A 23,128-nucleotide genomic window follows, 5' to 3' on the forward strand; every position below is an offset into this window, starting at 1 on the left:
GGTGGTGTCCGTCGGCAGGCCGAAGGCGGACCGGTGGGGGGTTGGGTTCGGTGGTTGGCGGACGTGCGCCGGGCCCTTCTTGCGGATCTCCCCAGCTACTGTGCTCACCGGCCCTGTTCGCGCTAGGTCTCCGGTGGGTCGCATAGGCCGGTGGGTCTCCGGTGGGTCGCATAGGCCTAGCAGCTGACTTGGATTCCCCTGGTCCGCACAAGTTCTGACTGTTTAATTAAAACAAAGCATTGCGAAGGCCCGAGGTGGGTGTTGACGCGATGTTATTTCTGCCAAGTGTTCTGAATGTCAAAGTTAAGAAATTCAATGAAGCGCAGGTAAACGACGGGAGTAACAATTACTCTCTTAAGGAGTCCTTAGCTTTAGTAAGGGAGATAAGGAAATAGTCCTCTAGCAGGGCTCTTCCAATCCCTCCCTGTATGTCACCTGTTTTCAGGTGTCGCCAACGATGCAAACCAAGTGGGAATTACCTCGGTACTAGTCCATACGCAAAGAGAGTCCTGCAGATGGTGACGGCTGTTGATCGTTAACGGAAGGCGGCAGTTTGTCCTGGAATATGGGGCTTTCGGTCAAGCATGAAAATGTGAGGGCGGTTCCACCAGACACAATGATTTGCTGCGAGGCTCTTGTAAATGAATCCTGACCTTGACAAGAAGCCAATCAGAGAATGATGGCTCGAACGCATCCCTGGCTGTGGCTGGGAGGGGGGAGTTAAGTCCTGGGAGACGGCTGATGAAAGTGTACTACTGGCATCAGTCTGACCACAGAGCGGCTGTGGTGAAACGTTTAAACACGTCCCCTGTATACTTAGCTAACTATAAACCGCAAAGGTTTGAATTGAACGCTGGCTTCGGCTGGACCCGCTAACAGTGGAGCACTAAATGGAGATGGAATGTGGTTAGCTGTTATGGATACTGCCAGGTCTCCGGTCCGCCCGGGTGCGGGACTCTACACATTCTATGTGGGAGCCCTCCTCCACGCTCCTTGGAGCGTGTAGTGGCCATTAGCTGACACTACCAGGCCTCAGGCTTGCCTGAGTGCTGGACACCACACATTGTAGGTGGGGAGATTTCCTCTACGCTCACTAGACTCGAGGTGGAGACTAAATCCATTGGCCCCGCAGTGATAGGACATTGGATGGATCTGGATCATGCCCTACGAAGTGGGGAAGAGATATCACCAGCTTGTCTGGGGAGGGAGACGTACATCTGATGTGGCTAGTGCTATCCACGGCCATTGATTTGCTGCGTATCCATAAAATGGACGGAAGAAACCTAGGTTCCCAATGGGCACAGATCACTGAATGTCAACTTGATGAAATTCAAAGGAGCGTACCCACCTGTCGCGGTCGCACTCAAATCACCCAAGTACGTTTGGTGTATGTGCTTGGCTGAGGAGCCAATGGTGCGAAGATACTATCTGTGGGATTATGACTGAATGCCTCTAAGTCAGAATCCCCCTAAACGTAATGATACCATAGCACTACGGATCTTTGGTTGGCCCGGGATAGCCTGCCTCTTTTGGCAGGTGTGTAGAGCTGTTCGTAACGGGGTTGGGTGCGGCCAGATGAGTTGCCGCCCCTCTCCTGATGCGCACCGCATTTTGTTGGGAACCTGGTGCTAAATCACTCTTAGACGACCCGATTCTGGGTGAGGGTTTCATATGTAGTAGAGCAGCTCACTCGCTGCGTTCTATTGAAAGTCAGCCGTCGATCCAAGCTTTTGTCGGGGACGGAAGGTGTCTTCCTCCACCATTTTCCTTCTTTACTTACAGGTTACAAGGTGCACGCAGAAGGGCCAGAGGCCAGACACAGAGTGTGAGAGAGCCCAGGCAGACAGGTAGAAGGCGTAAGACATTGACATGGGGCTCTGGATAGGTAGGGGGCTAGGTGGTGGACTGTGAGTCAGGTTGGGACTCGCTGTGGAAGTCAAAGGGTCACCAGGTGCATGAGGAGGCCTCCATCAAGGCGAGGCCACTCAGAGATTGAGCAGGGGCGGCCGGACACTGGGGCCATGGAGGTTGGAGTGGGCTTAGTTTCTGAGTGGAAAAAAGGGGGCGGATCACCAGGTGCACAGAGCCTGTTTCGAATTACCAGGTGTACAGTGTCTGTTTCAGCTTACCAGGTGCACGTGGTTTTTGACAGTGGAAATATAGACGTCTTAGTGTCCGGGGAGGGGTGCTTAAGTGTGGGTGCCCCGGTTCGCCTGGTGGGCAAGGTTATGGAGATGGCTGAGACTCGGTGATGGGTGATGCCCAGTGTGGTGTTGACCGAGTAGGGAGAGTAGGTCTGGAGGTCTGTAGTTCCAGGGAGTATACACTCTCAGGCCCAGGGAGAGGGCAGGGAGTGTAGGCCTAGAGGCCTGGAGTCAGAGCTCACCAGGTCAATGGGGGCCTGCCTGGAGTTCAGGAAGGCCCCAGGCAGAAGGCCCAAGTGAATAGGTGTGTGAGTAACACTGTCCTTCAGGGGAGCAGAGCAGACAATTCATGTAAAATCTTGTGAGATGAAAATGGACAAACAAAAGGGTGTGCAATATATAAGGCTTGTCAGTGGATATTCTGACAATAGTTTGAGGGTTGTAGGTAGGTCACACAAGCTATTGAAATACGAAACATTGAAAAACATTGAAAATGAATGTAAAAACGTGTGAGATAAAAATGGACAAACAAAAGGTTGTGCTACATATAAGGCTACTCAGTGGATATTCTGAAAGTAGTTTGAGGTTTGTTGGTCATAAGACTAAGGAGCTATTGAAATTTGAATCTTTTAAAAATTGTCAGAAAATCTCATGAGATGCAAATGTACAAACAAAAGGGTGTGCAATGTGTTGGCCCACTGAGTGTACATTATGAACCATGTTTGAGGTGTGTGGGTCACATGACCAAGGCGCTATTTAATTTCAGAAATGTAAATAAGTAATTTAAAATGGTGTGAGATGTAAACCGACAAAAAAAGTGTGTGCAATGTGTGTGTCTGCCATCGGGTTAGCTACAACCAGTTTTGAAAGTTTTAGGAGGAATTGAAAGCTATTGAAATTTGAAAAATTACATTTGTCACTATGTTGACGGTCCGTAACTGCTGTTGGTGTACGTAAAGAAAACTACAGACAAAATATCCGTCGACTATCCAACCTGAATCTGTCTTTACCTCGGTCCACAGCAACGACCCTGTGACCAGAGCCATCACTCTCAGGTATCATGGCATGCTGCTCTCTTTGTCTTTCCATTAGAGCTTGATTATTATGATGGGTGGTTAAGTCCACAATCCATACAGTAGCTGTGTTACAGATTTGCAAGATGGTCATCATTAGTCTCACAATTCAGACAATTGATTCCGAAATATTGCATTCAGTGCCTTCGGAAAGTATTCAGACCCCTTGACTGGGTGGCTATAATTTGTGGAACGTTCCAACAGGAATCTGTTACAAAAACTTCGTAAATAACAAGGTTGCCAACAAACAACGCATACAAAGTAGCATGATCAATTCAGTAGCTGCCGAATAGGCATCAACTCACCACGTAGCTAATTTGTAATGTTTGTCCATAGACTACCACTCACTACCAGAGTCCTTTTCGGAATAAACGTGGTCAGTAAACAATGTAATTAAATAGCCTACTCCCTACCCGATATATTCTTCTGCCGCTATACAACTTTGTATGCGTTGTTTGTTGGTAAACAAGATTCTCTGGTCTGGTGAAACCAAGATTAAACTCTTCGGCCTCAATGCCTAGCGACACGTCTGGAGGAAACCTGGCACCATCCCTAAGGGGAAGCATGGTGGGGCAGCATCATGCTGTGGGGATGTTCTTCAGCGGCAGGGACTGGGAGACTATTCAGGATCAAGGGAAAGATGAACGGCGCAAAGTACCGAGAGGTCCTTGATGAAAAACTGCTCCAGACCGCTCAGGATCTCAGACTGGGGCTAAGGTTCACCTTCCTACAGGACAACAGCACATAGCCAAGAAAATGCAGGAGTGGCTTCGGGACAAGTCTCTGAATGTCCTTGAGTGGCCCAGCCAGGGCCCGGACTTGAACCTGATGGAACATCTCTGGAGAGACCTGAAAATAGCTGTGCAGCGGCGCTCCCCACCCAACCTGACAGCTTGAGAGGATCTGCAGAGAAGAATGGGAGAAACTCCCCAAATACAGGTGTGCCAAGCTTGTAGCGTCATACCCATGACGACTCGAGGCTGTAATCGCTGCCAAAGGTGCTTCAACAAGGTACTGGGTAAAGGGTCTGAATACTTATGTAAATGTGATATTTCAGTTTTTTTTTAAATGTACATTTGCAAAAATTCATAGGAACCTGTTTTCGCTTTGTCATTATGGGGTATTGTGTGTAGATTGATGAGAAAAAACAACAATTTAATCAATTTTAGAATAAGGCTGTAACGTAATAAAATATGGATAAAGTCAAGGGGTCTGAATACTTTCCAAATGCATCGTACATACAACTATTTCAAGAGCAATGCAAGGCTAGATCATCAGTGCATGAAGAAAATGTGAAACCTCACTGATTCCAAAAGAAAATGGGATACAATACACCATAGATGACAAAGCGTTTTTTTTTTAAGACTCAATCAGCTCTGCTTCCATGATTTCTGAATCTGTGTGTTTCGTCCTGTTTTTGATTTATTAAGGATGCTTGGCAGTTTGGCCACTTTCATACCTGAAAGGAAGAATGCCCATCATAGCGTTCACCAAAGTCTAGACTCACACGACAACGTTGAAGTAGAGGCGGACATCTTTGCATTGGCCTACTTATCTGCGCAGTCAAAGTAAGTGGTTTGAGATAAGTTTCAGTCTGGTAGCTGTGTTGTCTGGCCGATCTGTCATTATTTGAACTTAGCTAACTTCCTTGCAAACTGTTCACATAGTTGTTTTGGTTCTATGCCCCATAGAGGAATAATGATGTATTGAACATATTCGTTTCTCTGTCCCGTTTCAATCTGCAGAGACTTTGCAGCTGGGATTTGCAACAAAATCAGTTAATTGATTCAAGGTAACATAATGTTCTCAGTGTCATGTGAATATCTTATGAATATAAGAATTCTGAGGAATTAGGGTTTAGTTATATACAAGCAACTGAACAAGCACATTTTCAAGGATTCTTCATTGTCCCTTTGGCTGTTGTCCCTTAGGTGTTGTTGTAGAAAAAAAGCCATGCGATTTTATTTTTAGATGAAGCATCCAGGGTCGTGGTTCATTATGCCACACTGTAGCAAAACATTTTGCAATGGGAACAAAGGCAGACAAATGCAAGTGTTTGTTAGTGGACAAGTTCAGATAGTACGTCCTGGTTTCTGAGCGTTTTCTTCCATTTCATGCCAACTGAACATGACCCCTTGTGATCTCCCATTGGCCCGTGCTATGTTTCACTATGCTCTTGTTCCTCCACAGCTCTGGATGCCCCGGTGGACCTGAAAATGAAGCTAATCCCTATTCTGCAGCACATGCACCACAATGCCAGCCTGACCTCTAGCAGCCTGACCTCTAGCAGCCTGGCCTCTAGCAGCCTGATCTCTAGCAGCCTGGCCTCTAGCAGCCTGATCTCTAGCAGCCTGGTCTCTAGCAGCCTGGTCTCTAGCAGCCTGGTCTCTAGCAGCCTAGACTCTAGCAGCGTGGCCTCTAGCAGCGTGGCCTCTAGCAGCCTGGCCTCTAGCAGCCTGGTCTCTAGCAGCCGGGCCTCTAGCAGCCTGGCCTCTAGCAGCCTGGCCTCTAGCAGCCTAGACTCTAGCAGCCTGGCCTTTAGCAGCCTGGCCTTTAGCAGCCTGGCCTCTAGCAGCCTGGCCTCTAGCAGCCTGGTCTCTAGCAGCCTAGACTCTAGCAGCCTGGCCTCTAGCAGCCTGGCCTCTAGCAGCCTGGCCTCTAGCAGCCTGGCCTCTAGCAGCCTGGCCTCTAGCAGCGTGGCCTCTAGCAGCGTGGCCTCTAGCAGCGTGGCCTCTAGCAGCGTGGCCTCTAGCAGCGTGGCCTCTAGCAGCCTGGCCTCTAGCAGCCTGGCCTCTAGCAGCCTGGCCTCCAGCAGCCGGGAGCTGCTTCAGCAGCTGGTCATCTCCTACCCCTACACACCCATGGTCATTGTCACCCTGCACACCTTCACCCAGCTGGCCGCCTCCTCGCTCATCTACATCCCAAAATGGGTAGCTATAGCAACAGACACTAGAGGGAAACTAAGGGGCGTGGCTGACGTGTAAACAGATATTACATTTTCAAATTGGTTAAAATTAGGTTAATGTTAATTTGTGTTAAGGGTTTAGTTAAAATTAGGTTAATGTTAGTTTGTTAAGGGTTTGGTTAAGATTAGGTTAATGTTAGTTTGTGTTAAGGGTTTGGTTAAGATTAGGTTAATGTTAGTTTGTGTTAAGGGTTTGGTTAAGATTAGCGTTGAGGTCAGGCTCCGTTTTAGATTTTGGCTAGACGGCCTGTCAATGGGATGCTGGTAAGAAAAGTCCTCATAGTCTCTCCCCTGGACAATAATGGATATTAGAATCCCATTGGTACGCAACCCAGACAGTTTTTGGCAGCTGGATGCTATTTGGCATGACACCTACCCCTGCAGCAGACAGAGTACATCTCATTCAAAACAGACAGACAAACAGATGTCCAAGTACAGAATTTGAGTGACAACTGACCTGTTTTATTATATGCACCTGAAGTCCCAAGACAGCATAGCTTAACAAAAGTGGAGAACATGCTGTGGCACCCACCCAGGCTAGAAAATCTAAACTCCTTTCCTTAGCTTAAGTTTCTGTGAGATCAGTAGAAGGCTTTGAATAATGTTAAATGTATAGTCTGTTCTCTCTGAAGTTACAGCTGCTTCTCCAGTACATGAAGGAGAACCCTAGGAATGCAGTCAAGAGACTGGCCATCCAGGACTTGAAGCTCCAGGCTAAAAAGGCCACCTATCTCTGTAACAGAGAAAACACTCAGGTGGGGTCTTGTGTCCCACACATACCTGCAAATTCCCAACTCCATAATCCAACAGCGAGTGGTGAATTATCTTTCATTGGTTATTATGAGGATAATCCATGTTTTCATAATACTGTGTTAATTTATTTCCCATGAAATGCATTACCTTGCTTACATAGCTATTCTGAAACTGACTTTCATGTAAATCATTTTTTTTTTAACTATTTACTACATATTCAACAACAGTTTTTTCCCTTCAAAGTTTAACAATGCTCCACTTGAAGCCCGTGTTCAAAAAGCATCTCAGAGTAGGAGTTATTACCTAACAAATCTGATCCTTTACCAGCACACTCACTAAGACTCTTTGTGATTACCAGCCCTACTGTTTTGGGGCTTTGTGACATTCAGTCAATTACTTAAGTTGGGTTCAAAACTTTCCAAAACATTCCTTCTTTCTGTTCCTCAGGTGATGCTTTCACCCCTCCTCGGCTCACTGACCTTGTTAAGCTAGCGCAGGAATGCTGTTACCACAGCAACCTGGCCTTCTCTGCCCATGGAGTCACTGTGCCCGCCAACATCGCCATTTCCTATCCAGAGAAAGGTGAGTGTATAGGGTACCACTTAGTAGGAGGAGATGTCCTCTCACTCATCTTTAATTAGCTACCTGACCATCACAGGTCTTCACACTTCACAGCCATCCAAAATAGGGTCTACCTAAGAAAAATTTCCAGTAGTGGACGAATTCATGTTAACCTTGGAGTGCACCAAACCCATTTTTTCACAGGCCTTCACAGGTACCAGTACAGTATGAGGGCTTGTCCGTAAAGTAACAGTCATCCATTTAATTAACTGCAGTGTTTTGTTCTTTGCTAAGAAAATATTTTTTGTAATGGTTGTTGCTGCCTGGCCTGTGTTATTTAGCGATGAAAGTGGTAACTATATTAATGTTATTGTCCTGCTTTCCCTCCCCAGACATGATGCAGCTGGAGCAGGACACAGTGATGGGGGTGGAGTCTCTGCTGGAGCTCTGCAGTCAGGGCGACAGCCCCAGAGCTCAGGCCACGCTCAAGGTGGATAGCACCCTGGTCCAAGTGTCTATACAGTACTTGTACAGTGAGGGGAAAAGATGCTTGGCCTCCTTGGTAGTCGTGTAAAAGTGCCATGTAAACTGTAGTTTATTAGCTATTAGTTTATCAATAGTTTACAAAAAAATCTGTAATAAACAATTATAACACATTTGTTGTAATTGTGTACTTTTTACTCTCTCACTCCCCAGATGGCTCTCACCTCATTAGTCCAGCTGCTGAAGAGTCGCCCCCACCTCAGCCAATTGGCTGTGGAGTTCCTGCTGTGCCAGCTGCACTCGGCCCGCGACCCTTAACACGTGCTGGGATAGGGCATGCTGGGGGATCTGGTGGACCTCTACCGGGTGGTCATTCACTCGCTCACCGACAAGCTGCAGGTGCTCCTGCTGAGAGATACACAAAGTCCTAATACTAACTGTTATTGCCCTGAGGGGACAAGTAAAAGTGTAGTGAATTGAATTAGTAAAAATTGCTAATTGGGCAACTTCTGCACGTTTTGTTGTCTGAGTGAGGGAAATGTTGTAAATGAAGACGACTTGATACATTTTAATAGATGAGATGTTGAGGATTATAATAAATACTGCTTTGATGTCATACAAGCAAGCCAAACACCTGTGAGTCCAAATATGCACTTCACATTTCCATATCATAAAACTCATGTAATATACAGTGTCAACGTTTATGATCACTATGTTGATAGGGTTACAAGATGACATACTGTCATACCCTTGGTTGTTCTCAATAGAATGAGCCTATATTTTATGTACAGTTACAAGATGACATACTGTCATACCCTGGGTTGTTCTCAATAGAATGAGCCTATGTTTGTCTACTGTGAAGAAAATGAGTGGCGGCACACACACATGAATGTACTTATGACTCCTTTCTATGCGCACCAAAATTCCGGTCTGTTTCCCTGAATTGCATTTTTAAAGCCTAACACTGTAATATTGTATTTTATAACTTAGCTAGTTATGTTGGCAATATAAAAAGCTTTCAAATAATGCCTACCTGACCTAGATTGCGATTTTATAATGGACCGTTTTTGGATTCGTAAACAACAACAGTAATTGTGTGATGGCGGGGATGCAGGGTTTTGTTCCAAACGAAACAACTACAAGTGTGCTTGCTCTAGTTCCTCAATGACACAGCTAGGAGAGCTCAAAAAAGCACCTTATTGTTGAAGACTCTTCTTTGAGTCATAAAAGTGTATTGAAATTGAAACATTTAAATTAAGGCAAATTCCCACGAGTGTAAAGGGTTAATAGGAAGCTAAGGAGTGAGCACTGATTTGTTCTCATATGTCATAATGGTCTCTGATAAATTCTGTGTGTGAAGTCTTATCAAGTTGTTTCCAAAGCTGTTCTCCAATCACGAATCCCACCTACTAGATACTGACATCTGGCATGTGTCACCTCTCCCTAGGTCTCCCTGGCGACTGTGGTGTTTGTGGCTAGCCAGTTGTCCCTGTCGGCGTTGGTGATCAAGCAGCAGCTGGAGAACATGGCCATCGGTTGGATGGTGAACCTCATCGCCAGGCAGACCTCGCGCATGGTGAGTTTCTAGTCTGCGGGAAGTCAAGACTCATTAAATCTGGACGTTTACAGGAATGTTAATTATTGTCCCTGTCAAATTAACCTAATATAGTGATGTCAAGGTGACTCTTGTAGTCCTCTCTCGGTGAAGTAAGTAAAGTAAAGAGGAAAGACTAGACCTATACTCTATTTATAGATAAGATCTTTGTTGCCCTCATTTAGGGTGGAATCCTAAATGTGCATGCTTAACTTGACACTCGCATAAATTATGCATTGATGTCATTGGCAGACTTCCGTGAAAACTCAAGTTACAATGCGCATATCTCAAGTTAGTATTCAAGCCTTAATGATTAGTCACTGATGCTGATATCAGTGTAGCAGCATTTTCACCATACTGTCCTGATGTCTGTTCTGTCCTGTCTGGCCCTCTCTGTTCTCCGTAGGGTTGCCATGAGTTCTCCAGCAAGCTGTACCAGAGCCTGCAGACGCATGTGGCCTCGGAGCATTTCTACTTCTGGCTCAACGGTCTGAAGGAGTTGTCCCAGGCTGTGCTGTGTCTTAGCGGCCTGGAGGACGGAGACTACAGCGCAGCTATGGCGGCCATCGCCGAGGCCCTGCGCTCTTACCAGAAAGGCATCGCCTCCCTGACGGTCAGTGACTGGCCACCGGCTTATAGTCAGTGTGCAGTCATTTGATGTGACGCGGTCATATCTCTGCTTAATGTTCCACTGTCCTTCCAGAGGTACTTCTTCCAGAAACTCCAGTCAACCAGTAATAAAGGAACTAACTAAAGCAATGGAAATACTATTGGGAATACACTACTGTAGCTCAGTTCTTGCTTTAGGGGCCGTTTGATGCATTGGTATTTGGTACGCTGTAAAATGTATGTATCATATACGCAATTACCTTTTAGAAGTGGTATTTTGCATCTAAATTATTTATAGAAATTGATCCAAACTTATTGTACATTTTTTGCTTTTCCAGCTTGCCAGCTTGCTTTTCCCCATCTCCTCGGACCCCAACCGAGCCAATCCCGGTGCAGAACAACCAACAGCTGCCTCTGAAGTTGGCTCCACCCCCGGATTGTTCCGCAAGATTCAGTCTGTCTGCCTCAACGTCAGCTCCGCTCTCCAGACCAAGACTGCAGCTATCCCAACCCCCTGCCCTAGTAATGATTATTGCAGTTGTTATATACAGTATACACTAATGGGCTGATGTTATAAGTTGTTGAGACTGTACTCCTATACTGTTACAATGTCTCTAGCTACTATGGTTTTTGAACTTTTAACTTCATTTAAAGAAAAAATAGTACAACTCCCAATGGTTCAGGTTCATTAATACAACAATGCCAATGTATGTAACCACCAGCATATTTAATTTCCTGTTAGATTTCACTGGTCAGCAAGACCAATGAAATTGAGCAGCGGGGGGAGCCCCACAACGACTACTTCAGCACCCAGTTCCTGCTCATCTTTTCCATCCTGGGCAGCCACACGGTCAACGTGGAGGCCTCAGTGGTGGACGAGAGCTGCATGGAGTGGAAGACAGCCCAAACTCACTGTCGGTCAAGTCCCTGGAGGACCTTTACTCCCAGCAGCTCTGCCACCACCAACAGCAGCAGCAGGCACAGCAGGCTAGGTCCAAGCCGGCCCCGGCCCCCCCAGAGGAGTAGTGTACATGCTCGCTTCCAGTGATACCCTAGTAAAACTCCTCTAACCCATTGCCTTGTCCCAAAGGTCTTGGTTTGTTTCCTTCCCTTTCCTTCTCTGAAATGACTGGACTGAAGAAATAGAGGCAACGGCTTGGTGAGCATTCATCTACTCATCATTGCTTTCACTTATCCATTTCTTTTAGGTTAGTGGTCACAGAATGGAGGAAGGGAGACAAAGCTTTGGAATGTTATAGTTCAGCCCCCCCAGGAGGTTGCTTGTCTGGCAGAATTTCAGGTGACTGTTTACTAATATTCTATACATTTTCCAATTATTAAAGACCACATTTTACTGAAGCTCCGCAATGTGAGTCTTTGTGCGAGTGTAGTTTAATAGTTGTCACGTGGGGGCAGTAGGACAAATGCCCATTATATTATAAGGATTAGCTGCGGATCCGAGTTGTCTGGAACCCTCTTCCCAACAGCTAGAGCCGGAGCTTCTGCGCATGTGCGGGATTCTCTACATAACGCACAGGCTCTGCTCGTTCGGCTGCCCAGAGAACAGGCTAATCAGGCGTATTTGTGGTGAATGGTGCTTATTTAATGAAGCTAGATCGAAGCTAAATCAATGTCTGCAAGATCACAATATTAATATTCTACATAACTTCATATATCTCTGTGCCTTTATTAGCTTTCAATAAAGGATTTGTATAGTGGAAAGTGGAAATATAAATGTTCAGCAAAGCTACTTACTCCATCTGTAGTTTAGTGAAGAGAATGCAGCATTTAGTCATTAAATTAAATTATCCATGGGCAGGGCCGCCTCCGCATAAGGTGCCCTTGACTGCCAGTGAAAGTATTCAAAACCATTTCCACCTTCCATCCCTTTACTTGGCGCTGTTCTAAACAAGACCAGCAGGGGGCGGTCAGTGACTATTGTAGAATAATGTTCTACAGTGGCTAAACAAAATCATTGAACGGTAATAATATTTGGAACAAGTATGGATGGACTACAGTCTCTTGATCAATTTGACTTGTATGCAGCTCTCTGCCCCTTCTGTTATTGTTACATGTCCTTCAGAAATGTATGTATTTTCAGTTAGGTACAGTTCATTTTATTCCACAATAGCTTCAGTGATGGACTGATGTAGGTCTATGCACTGATGCTATTTATTTGTAAAAAAAAAAAAAAAAAAAAAAAAGACTGTTCATCTGTGGCTCAAAATCATTTGGTGGTCGGTGGAGACAGTCGGCACTTGCTCAAATCCAAGTTTTTGGTCGTCGTCATAGGGAAGATCTCAATTGCATACTCCTCGCGTCCTCTCTCTCCTCGTCTCCTTCTCAAAACCCATTGGAGGAGAAAGTCAGAGGGCAGAGAGATTATCCCATAACACAGATTCTCACAGCAGTATGTAGGAGGGAGAGTCCTAGATATGAGAAGTGTGCAGGAGGGCATGAGACAAAGGAATGTGTAGTTTCAGTGGAGAAAGTTGTGGGAGTGCCCATGGGGCTGGAGATCAGAGGTGAGAGAAAGGCAGGTTGAGGTTGTTGTGTCAGAATAACAGAAAGTGTTGTATGCTGAAGCAATGAAGAGGGAGGTAGAGGAAGATGGGTACAGGGTGAGGGATCCTGAGATGATTCCTGTGAGTAGGCAGAGACTAATAGAGAGTGATGGGAAGAATATGTGCTTCAGTAAGGTAAGTTTCTTGGCATTCATAGCTATGGTTGTCAATTGCACGGCAGAAATGGATCGAAAGTCACAGAAAATAGAGGTTATGGTGGCAGCGGCAAATACTTGGGATTGCGAGGTTTTACTGCAGTACAGTTGCAGGGGCTGTTGATTGGTAGTGTTCTGTCCTCCCAGACCTTTGGTCTGGAGAAGGATTAGAGGGGATAAATAGTGGAATGGGGTGTTTCTTTGTTAGTTTTTTTGTTATATAAATATTGTTTAATTTTAAAGGGCTAATAGTTGGCAGTGTAATTTTTACCTTTCCCCAATTGTATTGTACCTTAACACAAATAAATGTATATAGGCCGTGAATGGCCTCACACTCCAGTACAGTAGGTGGCAGGGGGATGCAGTTAAAATTGGATGCGATCCGCCAACATAATGCCGAAGAAGAACGACAGATTCTCCTCTGGTGGCCGCTGCAGTGCATAAATAGCTAGATATAATCGAACGGATTTTACGAGCTAGAGGAGCAGACAGCGGAATCTATTCAACATCACCCGATGTACAAACTGAAACGCGGCCGCCTTTGCATTAAAACAATAAAGGCGTGTTATATGGCTCTTTCATCAAGGGATTGTTGCATTTGGATTAAAAGAGACGCAAGGGATGTAGCTGGAGCAGATGCCTGGCTATCCTGCTTGCTATCTACTAACGTTAGCTAGCTAACTGATGTTGCATCGATGGAATTATTCGAGTGCCATTGATTGAGAACAACCCAGCAACGCTAAAGAAGACGTTTCAGTACATGGATAGCGGCGAGCTAACCGTGACCGGAGTCTGAACGGCACATAGACAGGATGATGTATTACTCAACGTTGAAGGATCTAACATGTTAACTAAATACATGTGACTTGGTATTCATCCATTTTAAGCCAGCTATCTCTAACGTTAGCTGGCTGGTTTTATCGTCCGGCATTTGGACGGAGTGATAGTAAGATTGGGTGAGTAGGATAAGAACATTGATGTTTAGCTAACTAACGTTCGCTGACAAACCTCTGACCGTGATTTGATTTACTAGCTAATGTTAACTAGTAAGACATGATTGGCACGGAATTTGTACAAAATGTACTTAAAATCCAATTGAAATGACATATCATGTTGTGAGTCGTGTGGTCTTATTAGTTAGCTAGCCAGTTAACATTAACCGAAACGCGGTTATCCATGCAGCGTTGTAAAAACCGTTGTACCTATACCTAGTTAGTTACGTAAACTACTGGTCTAACGTTACTAGCTGGCTAACTAGTTTTTGTGGATAAGTTTGCCGCTTGCTTCAGTCAGAGCACCTGGGCTAAAATTAACTAGCGAACTGGTTGAGTTTCTTTCCTGGGTGAAGATTCAAACACAAAGTTAGCTATCGTTAATGTAATTACTAATGGCTTTATTATTATTATTATTTATATCCCAATATTTAACTACCTAGTTACGTGAACCACTGGACGCAGAGAACGGTGTTGTAGGTTCATTCATTCAATGCAAAGACCACTTTTGGCTGGTCTCCCATGATATGGACTAGTGATGTGATTTTGAACCCGGCGGTATTCGTCCTGAGTCCTGCTCAATGATATTGACATTAACTATGTAACGTAGAATCTTGTGTAGCTATAAAACCGAATGCTGGTACATGGATACAGAGGGTAGTGCGTATGGCCCAGTACATCACTGGGGCCAAGCTTCCTGCCATCCAGGACCTCTATACCAGGCGGTGTCAGAGGAAGGCCGTAAACATTGTCAGTCTCCAGCCACCCATAGACTCGTCTCTGCTACCGCACGGCAAGCGGTACCGGGCCGCCAAATCTAGGTCCAAGATGCTTCTAAACAGCTTCAACCCCCAAGCCATAAGACTACTGAACAGCTAATCAAATGGCTACCCGGATTATTTGCATTGACACGCCCCCCCCCCCCCCCCCTGTATACAGCCTCGCTGCTGTTATTTTATTGTTGATCTTTAATCATTTATCTCTCTCTATATATATATCTATTATATATATATATATATATATTTTTTTTTAAATCAGTTTATTTTAGTGAATACTTTCTTAGCACTCTATTTTTCTTAACTGCATTGTTTCAGGGCCTGTAAGTAAGCATTTCACTAAGGTCTGCACCTGTTTAAAATGTGATAATGCGCCTAGTCTCTAGAAAGACTGCTTCCTTTTTCAGTTGTCTAAATGTTACTTTTACCTAGCTTGTAATGTATGCTCTCCAATTTAGAACGACCAATCAATATTTGTAGCTAACTACATTTATTAGCTAGCTTACAGTGTGATAGTCTTAACTAGCCATGTTCACTTGTCAATGTCAAGTTGTTACACACATTAGAAATGCACCAGTCTGAAATGTATTTATTAGCTGGCTTACTGGTTTTCTCCCTCTTTCTACAGGAGTGTGTATCAGTATGGCACAGCTTCTAGAAGGTGCCCGCAAACTGGGCTGGGTACTCTTGAACGCCTTCCTTCGTTTCATCTTTGTGTTCATCAATAACTGTGTAGCAATCCCTTCGTATTGCCTCTACTGCATTCTTCTTCAACCTCTGAGAATAATGGACAGTCGCTATTTCTGGCTCATTGAAGGAATAATGTTCAAATGGATGTTGGCAATGGTGTCACTGTGGGGCTGGGTTGCAGGCTATACAGGTAAGCTGCCACACAACATGCTTTTCCTTGGCTCAGAGTTGTTTGAAACTGGGGATAGCTATGAATGCAAGGGGTATGGTGGACACAAGCACTATTGGTCATTAGCCTACATGGTTCAGACTGGTGTGGTGGGATCATTGTAATCAAGGTATTGAAGACAACAACCTTTTTCAATGATTACCTGGTCCCCTTTCAGGATTGTTGTACCTCAAGTGCAAGACCAATAGCACCTGTCTGTAGGAACTAAGAAGTTAATGCTGAACAGGTCATCCCCCTTGTATTTGTAGTGTACACCTACTTGTAAATGTTAGACCTCCAGTGCCTTCAGAAAGTATTCATACCCTTTGACTTATTCCACATTTTGTTAGACTGAATTCTAAATGGATTAAATATATTTTTTATCAGCCATTTACACACACTACCCAATAATGACAAAGTGAAAACATGTTTAAAAACTATATATTTTTACCAATGTACTGAAAAATGAAATAGATATCTCATTTAAACAAAGCAAGAAAAGAAACGTCCTCACTGTCAATTGTTTATTTTCAGCAAACGTAACGTGTAAATATTTGTATGAACATAACAAGATTCAACAGACATAAACTGAACAAGTTCCACAGACCTGTGACTAACAGAAATGGAATAATGTGTCCCTGAACAAAGGGGGGGGGTCAATATCAAAAGTAACATTCCGTATCTGCTGTGGCCACCAGCTGCATTAAATCCTGTAGTGCAACTCCTCCTCATGGACTGCACCAGATTTGCCAGTTCTTGCTGTGAGATGTTAGCCCACTCTTCCGCCAAGGCTCCTGCAAGTTCTCGGACATTTCTGGGGGGAATGGCCCTGGCCCTAGCCCACACCCTCCGATCCAACAGGTCCCAGACGTGCACAATGGGATTGAGATCCGGGCTCTTCGCTGGCCATGGCAGAACACTGACATTCCTGTCTTGCAGGAAATCACGAGCAGTATGACTGGTGGCGTTGTCATGCTGGACGGTCATGTCAGGATGAGCCTGCGGGAAGGGTACCACATGAGGGAGGAGGATGTCTTACCTGTAACGCACAGCATTGAGATTGCCTGCAATGACAACAAGCTCAGTCCGATAATGTTGTGACACATTGCACCAGACCATGACGGACCGTCCACCTCCAAATTGATCCTGCTCCAGAGTACAGGCCTTGGTGTAACGCTCATTCATTCGATGATAAACACGAATCAGACCATCACCCCTGGTGAGACAAAATCGAGACCTGTCAATGAAGAGCACTTTTTGCCAGTGCTGTCTGGTCCAACGACGGTGGGTTTGTGCTCATATACGATGTTGCGGGTGATGTCTGGTGAGGACCTGCCTTACAACAGACCTACAAGCCCTCAGTCCAGCCTCTCTCAGCCTATTATGGACAGTCTGAGCACTGAAAAAGGGATTGTGCGTTCCTGTTGTGACTCGGGCAGTTGTTGCCATCCTGTCCCGCAGGCAGGTGTAATGTTCAGATGTACCGATCCTGTGCAGGTGTTACACGTGGTCTGCCACTGCGAGGACGATCAGCTCTCTGTCCTGTCTCCCTGTAGCACTGTCTTAGGCGTCTCACAGTACGGACACTGCAATTTAATGCCCTGGCCACATCTGCAGTCCTCATGCCTCCTTGCAGCATGCCTGAGGCACGTTCACGCAGATGAGCAGGGACCCTTGGGCATCTTTCTTTTGGTGTTTTTCAGAGTCAGTAAGAAAGGCCTCTTTTTAGTATCCTAAGTTTTCATAACTGTGACCTTAATTGCCTACCGTCTGTAAACTGTTAGTGTCTTAATAACCACCGTTCCACAGGTGTGTGTTCATTCATTGTTTATGGTTCATTGAGCAAGCATGGGAAACGGTGTTTAACCTCACTGTGGGACGGTAGCGTCCCACCTGGCCAACATCCAGTGAAATTGCAGAGCGCCAAATTCAAAAACAGAAATACTCATTATAAAAATTCATAAAACATACAAGTGTTATACATCGGTTTAAAGATTAACTTCTTGTTAGTCCAACCACGGTGTCAGATTTCAAGAAGGCTTTACAGCGAAGGCAAACCATGCGATTATCTGAGAACAGCGCCCAGCAGACAAATCATTAGTTACCAGCCAAGTTAGAGGAGTTACACAAGTCAGAAATAGCAATAAAATTAATCATTTACCTTTTGATCTTCATATGGTTGAACTCACAAGAATCCCATTTACTCAATAAATGTTTGTTTTTCGATAAAGTCCCTCTATATATCCAAAAACCTCCGTTTTGTTCAGTAATACACAGGCTCAAACGCAGTCACCACAGGTAGACGAAAAATCCAAATGATATCCGCAAAGTTCGTAGAAACATGTCAAACGATGTTTATAATCAATCCTCCGTTTATTTTTAGCCTAAATAATCGATAATATTTCAACCGGAGAATAACGTCGTCAATATAAAAGGTAAACAAAGGCGCGCTCTCGGTCGTGCGCATGAAAAATCTCTGGGAGACTGTAGGGTCCACTCATTCAGAGTGGTCTTACTCCATCATTTTTCAGAATACAAGCCCGAAACAATTTCTAAAGACTGACATCTAGTGGAAGCCATAGAAAGTGCAATTGTAATGATACTGTAATGGCATTCAATAGAAAACTACAAACATTAAAAAATCCCACTTCCTGGATGGATTTTTCTCAGGTTTTCGCCTGCCAAATCAGTTCTGTTATACTCTGACATTATTTTTAACAGTTTTGGAAATTTTAGACCATTTTCTATCAATCTACCAATTATAGGCATATCCTAGCTTCTGGGCCTGTGTAGCAGGTAGTTTACTTTGGGCACGCTTTTCATCCGGAGGTGAAAATAGTGCCCCCTGCCCTAGTGAAGTTAATCCCTTTACAATGAAGATCTGTGAAGTTATTTGGGTTTTTACAAATTGTCTTTGAAAGACAGGGTCCTGAAAAGGGGTTGTTTATTTTTTTGCTGAGTTTACATAAGTATTCACACCCCTGAGTCAATATTTTGTAGAAGCACTTCTTGCTGCAATGACAGCTTTGAGTCATCTTGGGTATGTCTGTATCATCTGTGCACTAGAGGTCGACCGATTAATCGGAATGGCTGATTAATTAGGGCCGATTTCATAACAATCGGAACTCAGTCGTTTTGGACGGCGATTTTGCCAATATTTTATTTTTCACCTTTATTTAACTAGGCAAGTCAGTTAAGAATACATTCTTATTTTCAATGATGGCCTAGGAACGGTGGGTTAACTGCCTTGTTCAGGGGCAGAACGACAGATTTTTACCTTGTCAGCTCAGGGATTCAATCTTGCAACCTTACGGTTAACTAGTCCACCGCTCTAACCACCTGCCTCACGAGGAGCCCGCCTGTTACGCGAACGCAGTAAGAAGCCATGGTAAGTTACTAGCTAGCATTAAACTTATCATATAAAAAACGATCAATCAATCATAATTTCTAGTTAACTACACAATACTTGATGATATTACTAGTTTATCTAGCGTGTCCTACTAGTTTATCTAGCGTTGCATATAATCGATGCAGTGCGCATTTGCGAAAAAGGACTGTCGTTGCTCCAACGTGTACCTAACCATAAACATCAATGCCTTACTTAAAATCAATACACAGAAATATATATTTTTAAACCTGTATATTTAGCTAAAATAAATCCAGGTTAGCAGGCAATATTAACCAGGTGAAATTGTGTCACTTCTCTTGCGTTCATTGCACGCAGAGTCAGGGTAAATGCAACAGTTTGGGCCGTCTGGCTCGTTGCGAACTAATTTGCCAGAATTTTATGTAATTATGTCATAACATTGAAGGTTGTGCAATGTAACAGGAATATTTAGACTTATGGATGCCACCCGTTAGATAAAATACGGAACGGTTCCGTATTTCACTGAAAGAATAAACGTTTTGTTTTTGTGATCGTTTCCGGATTTGACCATATTAATGACCTAAGGCTCGTATTTCTGTGTTATAATTAAGTCTGATTTGATAGAGCAGTCTGACTGAGCGATGGTAGGCACCAGCAGGCTCGTAAGCATTCATTCAAACAGCACTTTCGTGCGTTTTGCCAGCAGCTCTTCGCAATGCTTCAAGCATTGCGCTGTTTATGACTTCAAGCCTATCAACTCCCGAGATTAGGCTGGTGTAACCGATGTAAAATGGCTAGCTATTTAGCGGGGTGTACGCTAATAGCATTTCAAACGTCACTCGCTCTGAGACTTGGAGTAATTGTTCCCCTTGCTCTGCATGGGTAACGCTGCTTCGAGGGTGGCTGTTGTCGATGTGTTCCTGGTTCGAGCCCAGGTAGCGTCGAGGAGAGGGATGGAAGCAGGTGTGTTTTTCTGAACAATTGAATTGGCCACAGGTGGACTTGAATCAGGTTGTAGTGACATCTTAAGGATGATCAAAGGAAATTGGATGCCTCTGAGCTCAAGTTGGAGTGTCATAGCAAAGGGGTATGAATACTTATGTAATAGAGATTTCTATATTTCGGTTTCAATAAAGTTGCAAACATTTCTAAACATGTTTTGACTTTGTCATTATGGGGTAGTGTGTATGTGTGTGGAAAGAGGCAATTTAATCCATTGAGTTTGGGCTGTAATGCAACAAAATGTGGAATAAGTCAAGGGGTATGCATACTTTTATGAAGGCAAATATTATACGCACAATTTGTTGCAGACCGTACACTGCTGCTTCCGGTCTTATCACATGCTCAAATAGTATGGAACTCTGTATAGTAACGCGTGTGTAATAACTTTGATATAAGGTGCATTCGGAAAGTATTGACTACCTTTTCTTTTAACGTTACAACCTTATATAAAACATTTTTTTAGAAATGTTTTGTTTTCCTCATCCGTCTATGCACAAAACCCCATAATAACAATGTTCACTGGCAGAACTCCAGAGTTCCTCTGTGGAGAAGGGAGAATCTTCCAGAAGGGAGAATCTTCCAGAAGGGAGAATCTTCCAGAAGGGAGAATCTTCCAGAAGGGAGAATCTTCCAGAAGGGAGAATCTTCCAGAAGGGTTGCTCCATCTCTGGAGCACTCCAACAATCAGGCCTTTATGGTAGAGTGGCCAGACGGAAGCCACTCCTCAGTAAAAGGCACATGACAGCCCGCTTGGAGTTTGCCAAAAGGTACCTAAAGGACTCTGACCATGAGAATCAAGATTCTCTGGTCTGATAAAGCCAAGATTGAACTCTTTGGTCTGAATGCCAAGCATCACGTCTGGCAGAAACCTGGCACCATCCCTGCGGTCAAGAGTGGCAGCAGCATCATGCTGTGGGGATGTTTTTGAGTCAGGGTTGAGGGAAAGATGAACGGAGAAAAGTACAGAGATCCTTGACAAACTGCTCAGGACCTCAGACTGTGGCCAAGATTCTCCTTCCAACAGGACAACGACCCTCAGCCAACCCTGTGTTGTCTTGGCTGTATGCTTCGGGACAAGTCTCAATGTCCTTGAGTGGCCCAACCAGAGCCCTAACTTTAACCCAATCAAACATCTCTGGAGAGACCTGAAAATAGCTGTGCAGCGCGCTCTCCATCCAACCTGACAGAGCTTGAGAGGATCTACAGATAAGAATGGGAGAATCTCCCCAAATACAGGTGTGCCAATATATCATACCCAAGAAGACTCGAGGCTGTAATCGCTGCCAAAGGTGCTTCCACAAAGTAAAGGGTCTGAATACTTATGTGATTCAGTTTTTTTATTATGTGCAAACATTTCCAAACCTTTTTTTGCTTCGTCATTATTTTGTGTGTAGATTGATTAAATTGTTTTCTTCAATTTTAGAATAAGGCTATAGCGTAACAATGTGAGACAAAATCAAAGGGGCTGAATTCTTTCTGATGGCACTCTAGGGGTGTTTTTCCCCTCGGCACTCTTTACATGTTCATTCCCTCCTTTCAATTGGGTGTCTGGGAGCCACGTTGCTCTCTGAGTGCAAAATCTTTACAAAGTAATGAACACGGCCTGCTGATAAATAATACATAGGCGTCTGCTTATAGAACACCTGGGCTGGTTTTTGCAACTTGTGTAATGGGACCTTGATGAGCGTATTGCAGATGAGGTTACCCCTGTACCAAGGCAGGTAAGCTAAGAGCTTGCTGAACTGCTGGGATAGTACCTTGTTTATGTTGGAGTCTGTGACCGGACTGCCTATGCACAACGGGGGTTTTCCTGACTTCTTCATGCCCCATCCTCCACATATGATAAATGTTTACACAAGGTCAGTAGTTACTTACAGGTCTGTTACTTTAAGGAACAGGTAAATGACTGCTAAAGCTGCCATGATTCGTAGTATCTTGCGTGACTCATTGCTACAGCCACTCAAGTCCTTGTCAACATAATTACTGTCACTTATCTACGCCTGGTTAAGAGAATTTCGGGAAAGTACTGTGTTTGGGAGAAAAGTGAGGGCAGTACCAATTTTACATATAATTTTGAAATGATACGTTGTGGTGCAGTGTCTAAGATCTGGACTTGTATATTTTTACCACTCTCCCAACCACAAGAGAATTTCAATAGCCTACAGTGCCTTCAAAGTATTCACACCCCTTTAAAAAATTTGTCTTACAGGCTGGAATTTAAAATTGATTAAGTTGAGTTTTTGTCACTGGCTTACTTACTGTAATGTCAGTGGAATTTATTTTACAAATTAAAAATAACCACATGTCTTGAGTTAAGTATTCAACCCCTTTGTTATGGCTAGCCTAAAGAGGAGTAAAATGGGTCTAATTTGCATGGACTCTCTGTGTGCAATAATGGTGTTTATCATGATTGTTGAATGACTACCTCATCGCTGTACCCCATACACAACTTTATCTGTAAGGTCCCTCAGTCGAGCAGTGAATTTCAAACACAGGTTCAACCACAAAGACCAGGGAGGTCTTCCAATGCCTTGCAAAGAAGGGCACCTAGGGGTTAAAATAAAAAGCAGACAATGAATATCCCTTTGAGCATGGTGAAGTTATTAATTATACTTTGGATGGTGTCTCAATACATCCAGTCACTACAAAGATACAGGCGTCTTTCCTAACTCCGTTACCAGAGACGAAGGAAACAGCTCAGGGATTTCACCATGAGGCCAATGGTGACTTTAAAACAGTTACAGAGTTGATTGGCTGTGATAGGAGAAATCTGAGGATGGATAAACATTTTAGTTAGTCCACCGTACTAACCTAATTGAGAGAGTGAAAAGGAAGCCTGTACAGAATAAAAAAATATTCCAAAACATGCATTATGTTTGCAACAATGCACTAAAGTAATACTGCAAAAAACGTAAGTAATTTGACTTTTTGTCCTGAATATGAAGTGTTTGTAGCAAATCAATACAACTCATTACTGAGTACCACTCTCCATATTTTCAAGTATAGTGGGGGCTGCATCATGTTATGGGTGTGCTTGTAATCGTTAAGGACCCGGGAGTTTTTCAGGATAAAAATGAAACCGAATTGAGCTCAGCACAGGCAAAATCCCAGACACTGGGAGATAAATTCACTTTAAAGCAGGACTATAACTTAAAACAAAATGCCAAATCTACACTGGAGTTGCTTACCAAG

The 23,128-nt window shown here is 44.1% G+C and overlaps 2 protein-coding genes across 2 annotated transcripts in view; both read left to right on the forward strand.

The window, feature by feature from the left end:
- Positions 1–1,955: 1,955 nt before the first annotated feature.
- Positions 1,956–11,541, forward strand: ints7 (integrator complex subunit 7). The gene is given in 16 exon segments (XM_055873480.1): positions 1,956–2,248; positions 3,104–3,199; positions 4,648–4,785; positions 4,963–5,009; positions 5,408–6,195; positions 6,815–6,917; positions 7,338–7,517; positions 7,889–7,986; positions 8,193–8,378; positions 9,172–9,180; positions 9,427–9,555; positions 9,980–10,186; positions 10,521–10,746; positions 10,801–10,808; positions 10,925–11,084; positions 11,087–11,541. Coding segments are annotated over 16 exon segments (2,790 nt in total). The 3' UTR covers positions 11,209–11,541.
- A 1,765-nt stretch (positions 11,542–13,306) lies between these two features.
- Positions 13,307–23,128, forward strand: part of lpgat1 (lysophosphatidylglycerol acyltransferase 1) — an 84,912-nt gene continuing 75,090 nt past the window's right edge. The window contains exons 1-2 of the mRNA XM_055873135.1: positions 13,307–13,857; positions 15,298–15,549. Coding sequence (XP_055729110.1) covers positions 15,312–15,549 — 238 coding nt within the window. The 5' untranslated portion in view covers positions 13,307–13,857; positions 15,298–15,311. The remainder of the gene's footprint in view (positions 13,858–15,297; positions 15,550–23,128) is intronic.

The sequence above is a fragment of the Salvelinus fontinalis genome, chromosome 20 (assembly GCF_029448725.1).
Source record: "Salvelinus fontinalis isolate EN_2023a chromosome 20, ASM2944872v1, whole genome shotgun sequence".
Classification (NCBI taxonomy): Eukaryota; Metazoa; Chordata; class Actinopteri; order Salmoniformes; family Salmonidae; genus Salvelinus; species Salvelinus fontinalis.